Source organism: Triticum urartu, chromosome 5 (assembly GCF_003073215.2).
Source record: "Triticum urartu cultivar G1812 chromosome 5, Tu2.1, whole genome shotgun sequence".
Taxonomy (NCBI): domain Eukaryota; kingdom Viridiplantae; phylum Streptophyta; class Magnoliopsida; order Poales; family Poaceae; genus Triticum; species Triticum urartu.
Genome location: NC_053026.1, coordinates 301,893,612 through 301,902,248, shown reverse-complemented (window position 1 = coordinate 301,902,248; position 8,637 = coordinate 301,893,612). Strand labels below are relative to the sequence as shown.

General features: G+C 44.9%; 1 protein-coding gene across 1 annotated transcript; it reads left to right on the top strand.

Moving 5' to 3' along the window:
* Nucleotides 1-1,626: 1,626 nt before the first annotated feature.
* Nucleotides 1,627-8,523, top strand: LOC125508703 (kelch-like protein 2). The gene is made up of 11 exons (XM_048673480.1): nucleotides 1,627-1,852; nucleotides 2,972-3,137; nucleotides 3,365-3,546; nucleotides 3,634-4,602; nucleotides 4,727-4,783; nucleotides 5,048-5,405; nucleotides 5,496-5,695; nucleotides 6,950-7,026; nucleotides 7,383-7,484; nucleotides 7,718-7,913; nucleotides 8,114-8,523. The coding sequence occupies exons 2-11, from the start codon at nucleotides 2,981-2,983 to the stop codon at nucleotides 8,201-8,203; spliced, it is 2,388 nt and encodes a 795-aa protein (XP_048529437.1). The 5' UTR covers nucleotides 1,627-1,852; nucleotides 2,972-2,980; the 3' UTR covers nucleotides 8,204-8,523.
* Nucleotides 8,524-8,637: the final 114 nt, after the last annotated feature.

The following is an 8,637-nucleotide window of genomic DNA, read 5'->3' as shown; positions in this document are numbered from 1 at the left end:
AAGAAGTCGCCATCATCCGATCCAGGAGGCCCCTCAATGCCTCCAACGAGTGCTATGACGCCCACGGCGCCGCCGTCAATGGTAGCCCTCCTCTAGATCTGAGGTTTCCCTCGAAAACAATGGTGCTAGGGACGCCCCCACCATCACCTCCAACGAGGAAAATGACACCCACGGGCGCCGCCAACGATGGTGGCATCCTCACCCACTTCAGCAGCTAGGCCACCATCTCCTCCTCCACTTGATCCGCTGCCGGGAAGCCATCGCGAGGCAAGACCCACCGACTAGATCCCTTTGGACCGACAATGAAGACAGCCAAAGGTAGAGGAGGTCACATCGCCGCGTGGCCGACGCCATGGCCACACACACGTCGTCCCGAGGCGCCCGCTCAAGATCCACCGTCACAGCCACGCCTCCAAGCCGCGACAGATGGACGCCCCGCCGCCGCCATCATCCCCTCGCACGAACTTTGCCCAGCCGGGATCCGGCGGCGGCGGGAGGAGAGGCAAAGGGGAGGCGGAGACGGAGGCGGAGAGAAAGAGAGAGATCTGGATCGGGACAAGTCTCAGTCGATGCTATATTCGTAAGATCTTACGTTGAGATCCGTGCAAATTTTTCTTTTCATTTTTTTTTCTTTCTTACATGTCATATCACTTGACTTAGACTTAGTTATAAGTCTCAGTCAACCGAGACTTAGACACGCCTAGTGAAATATTGTTTTCTCGCATAGTCGCATCACCATGTCCATTTACCCATGGCGGGTTTCCACCATTGGAGATATTTTTACTATCTATTATGATCAGTATCGATCCGGTTCAATCTGTTCGATTGATGAATAAAATGGGATTAGTCGGAAAAAGTAGATAGTCTGAGTTAGGCATGTAGGATAAGAAGCCCACGTGGAGCCGACGGCAGCGCCTGCCCGTCTCTAAGCTCGTCTAGCGCAGTAGCCGAGCCGGGCACTTGTACGATGAGTCTTCTCATCAAAGTAGAAGATACTGGAGCCGAAAAGAAGAAAACCTCTTTGCTGCATCCCCCGATGGACACGAGAACGAAGAAAACGTGCATGGATCGGGTCCGTCGTGCGTGCTAGTGTAGCAGGATCACCATCACCATGCCTGCCTGTGCCTGTGCCTGCGCCGAGGGAAACGCGTGAAAGTAGAGACGAGAAATGCGTGCGCAGCGCCCTCCGGAGATAGACGGCTAGATGCTTTGGCCTGGCTACCAGGCAGGCTGCAGCTCCTATACGGAGGACTGACGGTAAGGGCATCTCCTCCTCCTCCTCCTCCCTCTGTGCGGCTGTGCGTATGCGTGTCAGGGCGTGCGTTCGTCAGTCTGCGGCGCACACGGACCTGGTCCATGGACGCCCTTGACCATCTCCCTGTGTTTCCGTCCGTTGGACGTGGCTTTTGCCCGGAACGGGAGCTGCGTTTGCGTGTGGAGCTGCTGCCTGCCCACAGCCGCCTTGCCTCTTTCCTCCTTTCGGCATTTCCTTCGCCGCGTAATAAATCAGACTACACTAGTAGAGGAAAAAAGAAATATAGCAGAGAGAGAGAGAGAGAGAGAGAGAGAGAGAGAGAGAGAGGGGGGGAGAGACTCGGCGAGGACGAAGGGAGGGAGGGGAGTAAAAAGGAATCCACTTTTCCTACCCACCACCATTTCTTTCTTTTGCACTGCAACAGCACAGCACAGCACACCCTCTTCATTTCGCCTCCCGTCCCCTCAATAAACCTTCCCTTGCCCTCCGCTCACACAATCCCCTCCTCCTCCCCAAGAAACCCCAGACAACCAACCCTCCTCGTCGCCGATCACCGCCGGACGGGAGCTCCCTCCGCCGTCTCCCGGCGATTCCTCAGTAAAATCGCCGCCTCCTCCTTCCTCGCGCTCTCTCTCTTTCCGTCTCCTTGCTCGCCCACGCTGTAATTTAATTCAACGACCTAGCGCTTGTTCTCGGCTCAAAGCAACGTCGCACCGTGCCGATGAGGCGCCCCTCTCCACCCAACCGCGCCCGATCGTGCTTCTTCTCCGCACCCAACGCCCGGCCTTGCCTGCTCTTGCTGCTGCTTCTGCCTCTGCTTGGTGGCGGTGGGGGATGGGTGGCGCGACTCTTCGGATTTCCCATGCAACCCAACGGGATTGCGCAATGCAGGATGCAAGCGGGGGAATTAGGGCGCGTGCTCACATTTCCATCACGCGAGTGATCCCCTAGATTTTCGCTTTTTTTCCTACTGTGAATGCTCTGTTGTATCCGATTACCAAGTACCGCAGGGTGCCAACTGCAAAAGTCATCCCTTGTGTTATCACTGTGCTTGCCCTGTTGCTAGCTTCTTCTGCTGCTACTAGTACTTGTACTAACTTGTTTGGTTCCATCATTAATTGTGCCTGCAATGCAGTCTCAGGTGTAACTGAGTTTTAGTTTTACTATGAGGTGATATACGACTAACTGGGGCTTCCAGTAATTATGTCTAGTGTACTCAGATGTTGAATTGCCTACATGTTTGGTCCTTCAGTTCCCTTTATTGCTCTATACACACATGCTTTTTGTAAGTTTGGGGCTTCAAAGGGGAAGGTATTATTGAAAGTGCATGCATTTTCTTCGAATCATTGCGTGTCCTCAACGTACAATGTACCTGTACTAGTTTCTCATGTGCCAATACTTCTCTTCTTACTAAAAATGGTGCCAAATAGGCTCTTTATATGGCGTTCCGGTTGATTTTTTTTGCATGCAGGTAGGTGATTCACTTTGATTTCATATGATTCACTAATACTCATGCCTAAACAACTTGCTTCATATCAATGCGTAGACGATGTTCACTGAACCTTCACACAACTAATTAAGTATATAGTAAAATGATGAGATATTGAGATGGTGTTAGTTGATTTGCGCATCGTGCTTTCATCTTTACAAAATGTTTATGACTGAACAACTTCAATTTGCGCTGCACTTTGTTTAATCATTTCCGCCCGTTCTCAGCTTAATGCAATGGTCAAGAAGAAATCTTCATGGAGCCAGGTTGTGAGTGGCAGGCCAACAAACCTCTTTGTTCCTGCAAGAAATCTTCCAGTGCAGGATCTTGGAGCTGTAATTTTCGGCTGCACAAACAATACTATTGCTGAGTGCCACTCGCGCCAACTTTTTGGTACGCTATATTTCTTAATCATAGTCTTGCTGTTATAGGCCCTTTCTTTTTCTTTCATACAAAGAAGTGACATGTCTGTGTTTTTTAGAGCGTATGCCCTCTCCATTTGATGCATCTACGATACCTTGTGCTAAAAATTCTTCTTTCATGCTTTTTAAAGAATATAATTCAGATTTTTGAAATCAGTTTGTTGAATCATGCACTAACTTATGTAACTTACATGTCAGGCTTGCCAAAAGCACATCTCTCATATGTACACAACATCAAGGAAGGGCTACCTCTATTCCTGTTCAATTATGATGATCGCAGATTGCATGGCGTTTATGAAGCTGCAAGCAATGGCAAATTCTGTCCTGAATCAAATGCATGGACAAATAATGGCTACGAAAAGACAAGCTATCCTGCTCAGGTATCATCCTTTATTCTTGTATATGCCACCTTGCTCAACCTCTATAAAATGACTCAAAGGGAGCACTGTACTCTTCCAATTATCTAGGTTGCAATGCGGATAAGAATGTGGTGTGTTCCACTAGAGGAGAGTAAATTCAGGAATGCTATTATAGGCAATTATTACCAGAAGACGCCCACTGTCTATGGCCAGAAGCCTCACTTCTTCAGATTTGAATTGGATCATGCACAAACACGTGCTTTGATGGCTATGTTTACTCCTTCGCCTTCCCCCATCAAGTTCTGGACGCCTCCTGTTTCACAACCAGGAGCTCAGCATGTGAGTGAACCAACACCACCTCCTGTGTGGGTACAAAAATTTGAGGGTAACAATGAGCTCAAAGCAGAAAAGGTTTTAGTGTCATATGCAGATGCGGTAAAGCAAAGCAAGTTTGAGGTTGAAGGAGTTGGACTAAGAGATGTGGATGATGGGCGGAACAATGAGTGGAACAATGAGCGGAACAATGAGTGGAACAATGAGTGGAACAATGAGCGGAACAACGAGCTCAAACCAGAAAAGGTTTTACCAGAAAAGGGTTTAGTGTCATATGCAGACATGGTAAAGCAGAACAAGTTTGAGGTTGAGGGAGTTGGAATGGCAGATGTGGACAATGGGCATGCCAGCTCAAGCAAAGAATCTTCCAATGGTTTCGATGATCTCGACTGCAAAGAGACACCACCAGAGTGGGAGGATCATGCACTGTTCAGTAAGGGAGTTGAAGTGCAACAGCAGCAACAATCTGCCCAGCAGGAAAATGAGCTTAGCTTCACGTTGGTATTAGAGAAGCTTAAGGCTCTATCAGTCCAGCAACTTAGTTCTGAATTTTATGTCAATGGAGCTGGAACAGAAGGCATTGATGCATATGGTTGTAAGGACATGCAAGAAGTTAAAGGTACATTTCTTGAGGGGCACTGTGGTTTGCCGGAGAACTTAGATACCGAAGTCGATCAGCTTGCCTGGGAGCATTCCAGTTTGCTACTCCAAGGATTGGACTATGAATCCTATTCAGAAGCTAAGGTTAGTTATAACATAGCTACAGGTTTACTACCGTCCTTATTTCTTGTCTGTCTAATATGAGTACTCCTGCAAACAGCTTCATGTCTATGTATTCCAACTTTCTCACAGTTATTTTGTTTTTCAGTTGATAGATGTGGTTAAAGGACTGTCCGAACGTATAGAGACTATGGAGAAGAAGCAGGTATCTCTAAATGCTGTAATATCTTCAAATGCCTTATATCTGTTATACTGTTTTTTTTTTGGATCTTAAAGTTTATGAATCAATAAGTTAATCATAGCGTTAATTCATGGTGACCTACAGGATGGTTGTATTTTCAAACTAAGTTTACTTTTATGTATTCTCTAGTGTATAGGATTATACATTTTGTATGTAAATGTTTGGAATCCTGCAAAATTCAGCTTCTTTAGTGTTCTGTTCCTAATATTCTGATATGTTCAAATGCAGATTATTTCCAACAAAGAAGTCAAATGCCTACAAGGAGTGAATGACAGGTTGCTGAAAAGAGTTGTTGAGCTAAAGAACACAGTTAAGAATTTGAATTCGAAAATAGATCCTTTATCTCTAGATGATTCACTAAATCAGTTTGTTGAAGAATGTTTGGGTTCAGAAGATGTCATTTATCTCATTGGTGGTTTCGATGGCATCTCATTTTTGTCATCATTAGACTCCTTCTCACCCTCCTTGGACATACTAACACCTCTGAAACCAATGACTGCTGGGAAGTCCTATACCTCTGCTGTCGCGTTAGATGGCAAAATATTTGTTCTTGGTGGTGGTGATGGCGCTTGCTGGTTTGATACAGGTACTCATTGGTTTCTGTGTTTAGTCTTTGATGGCCTCCCTGATTGCAAATTTTAGGTCCTAATATATGCATGCATCCTTTCTCCTGAAGTTGACTGTTATGACCGAAGACGTGATGATTGGATCCCATGCCCAGCACTGACTCATGGAAAGGGGAGCCTCGCTGGAGTTGGTTTGCATGGGAAAATTTATGCATTTGGCGGTGGAGATGGCATTTGCTGTTTCTCTGACATGGAGGTGTTTGATCCTGCTCAGGGAAAGTGGACAAAGAGTCACCCTATGCTAGAAAAGGTACATATGTTTTCAACATGTCATCCTTGATTCAACTTACCTTCATTGCAGAATGATTTAATCGAGTCTAGTAATTGTTGTATACGCTGCAGATCAGGAAAATTACTAGTTATGAACGAGTACTACACCGTAAAGAGGAAAAACTGTGGGGTTTACAGAAAAACTAGTTATGAACGAGTATGAGTAGCCTACTGATAAATTAGTTGCTCCATTTTCAATACGAAGACGAGATAGTACCAACTTTTATCTCTTCATTCTCGATGCAAGCATGAGAACTACGAAATCCTAAGCAGTTACAGATAAGAGCCTCCATGTCGGAGAATGGTCCATAGGATATGGAAAAAGTAACTCTTTGATCTACTCCCTCCGTTCCATATTACTTGTCGCTGATTTAGTACAAAGTTGTACTAAATTAGCGACGAGTAATATGGAACGGAGGGAGTATATGTGATGGTCTCCTCTGTTGTTGCTGGGTATTTTTCCTACTTCTAGTCGGACATCTCCTGGGGAAACCACACCTTGTTTCAGTGCGCATGTTAAAAAGGAGGATTAGCATAAGTTGGTTTTCAGCGGGTTGCTCTTGCTTGAATTACCATAACTCCATAAGTTGGCCTAACATTGTTCCATTTTATCCCAAAGTTGTAGATTTCACCACCATAACCTCCACACCACTGCCTAATATCCACAACAATGTCTTTGACATACTCGATGGTTACTTGTCCCACGAGGATCACCAGAAATACCATGCTGGTTTTGGCTTTAACTGGATGGGGTCAGGGTTAAGTCTTCTGTAAGGAAAGAAACAGGGGCTCCACTAATTCATTACAGATGTATGGAATTTAGAAGTTTGCCCTACTTAAGCAGGGAGACAGTCTCTTATTCATGTGAACAAATGAACAAAATGTGTTTATGGATTATGAACATACATAACTTCTAGGTGTTGGTCTCCACTGCTTATTTGCATTAAATTTGTAAAATTTACTTTCTGTTGACTAGCGAAACTCGTTAGTATCTTTTACTTTGTAAAAAAATGCATCTAAAGCTGGCATCAAGGAGGACCATTTTATGGAAAGATAATGATTGTCCTGATGCAAAAGTGCGTACTTCTGTAGTACTCTGTATAATTGTTCCTGTTTCTCTATTTGCTATTTATGGTTTCTTACTCATGTCCATATAATGATATATTCCAGCCTATAAACCTCTATGATGTGATGATTGCTTTTGTCTGAACAATCTGTGCTGCTTGGTTTTCAGCGCTTTTCTCTAGCTGGTGCGGAACTTAATGGTGTGATTTATGCAGTTGGCGGTTTCAATGGGGTTCGATATCTGAGGTGATATCCTTTCACCACTTGTACTTATTTTGGCAAGTTTCAGTTACAAACTGATTTAGGCACTATCAACCCAGCAAAAGTAAGCAGTTTAGTGGAGCAATACAACCTGCAAAAGTCTTAGAGCACATATCATAACTCATGGCTTAGTGCATATTACTCTGTCGACCCCCTTTTCGAGCAACAGAGAAACACCCTCCTTATATCGAAGCAGTATGTAAATCTGTAATCAACTGAGTAAATTGCACGGTATTCATTAGCCTATTTTCTTTATGGCTTACATGGCAATGAACTTATTATTTCTTCAAAGTGAGAATGTACAATTTCCATTTTGCTAATGCTACAATGTTTGTTACCAGCTCTGCTGAGAGGCTTGATCCTAGGGAGCCTAACTGGAAAATGCTCCCAGCAATGAGTACAGTAAGAGGTTGTCATACGGTGGCAGTGCTTGATGAGAAGATGTAAGTATGTGCATCTCTTTTTACAGATCAGGACGGTCCACTAAAAATTGTAGAATGTGGGCATCTAATTAAGTCTCTGGTATAGCTCTTTGTGGTAAATCACGGGGATCAGCGTAAATTTTGCACGATGTCGGCCCATGTAATCTAAAATTTTGTTTTACTGACTCTTGCTACAACTGAAAACAGCATAGATGCCCGTCAAGGTGCTTAGCAATGCCGTGTTTTTCTTTCAGATATGTAATGGGTGGTTATGATGCTGATGCTGGAGCAATGTCGTCCACTGTTGAGTTCTATGAGCCAAGAATGCCGTCATGGATGACGGTGGAACCAATGAACTACACCAGAGGGTACCACTCTTCAGCTGTGCTCGGTGGCTCGATATTCACTCTGGGTGGGGTCAAAGGTGAAGCAGATACAATCTTGGATGTGGTAGGTAGCTACACCCAGATGCAATTTTCTTGCAATTTTCTGCCGAGCACCATACGGCGGCTAACATCCAACCTACATTACTGCCTAGATTTCAGTTTCAGCAGTTTTATCACTTGATTTTCTCGCTGTTTGATGTGTAGTTTCTCAGAAAAATTGCGCTGATCAACTGTTGAAACCTCTTGTGTTGGATGGATTGGCAGGTGGAGCGCTACAAGGAAGGCTGTGGTTGGGTGAATACAGGGATGAAGTCAATCGGCAGCAGATGCTACTGCTCTGCCATTGTTCTCTGAGACTCTGACCGACCGCCTTTCCCCGATCTACTTGACACTCCGAACCTATACCTACTATCTAAGTATCTATCTAAGCTGCTGCTGATGATGAGTGAACGGCAAAGCAAACTGTTAAGACCCTGGAGGGTCCTCTCTTTGTCCTTGTCTAAATTCAGAAGCCCTTGCCTCCTGAACCGAGAAAACCGTCGACGACTGTCCAATTTCTCGTTTCTTGTTTTTTGGATCTTAATTGACAGTGCAGCAAGCATCTGATTTGAAACTGAACTGAAATGCGAAAAGGGACACGAACTATATGGACGAACATTTGATCTGTTGCCGTATGCTTTTGCTTTTATGATCGTTTTTCGCTGTCGTTTGCCTTCCTGTTGTTTACTGAAGCAACTTCAGGGCACCAGACACAGCAAGAGAACACCAGCGTTTAGATTCAGGCCTGG

Bases quoted from the DNA above. Each gene is read 5' to 3' on its own strand.
- LOC125508703 (XM_048673480.1), top strand. From the start codon at position 2,981: ATGGTCAAGAAGAAATCTTCATGGAGCCAGGTTGTGAGTGGCAGGCCA. The intron at 5,696-6,949 runs GTACATATGTTT...CTTGGTTTTCAG, and splicing joins GTCACCCTATGCTAGAAAAG to CGCTTTTCTCTAGCTGGTGC. The intron at 7,027-7,382 runs GTGATATCCTTT...GTTTGTTACCAG, and splicing joins AATGGGGTTCGATATCTGAG to CTCTGCTGAGAGGCTTGATC.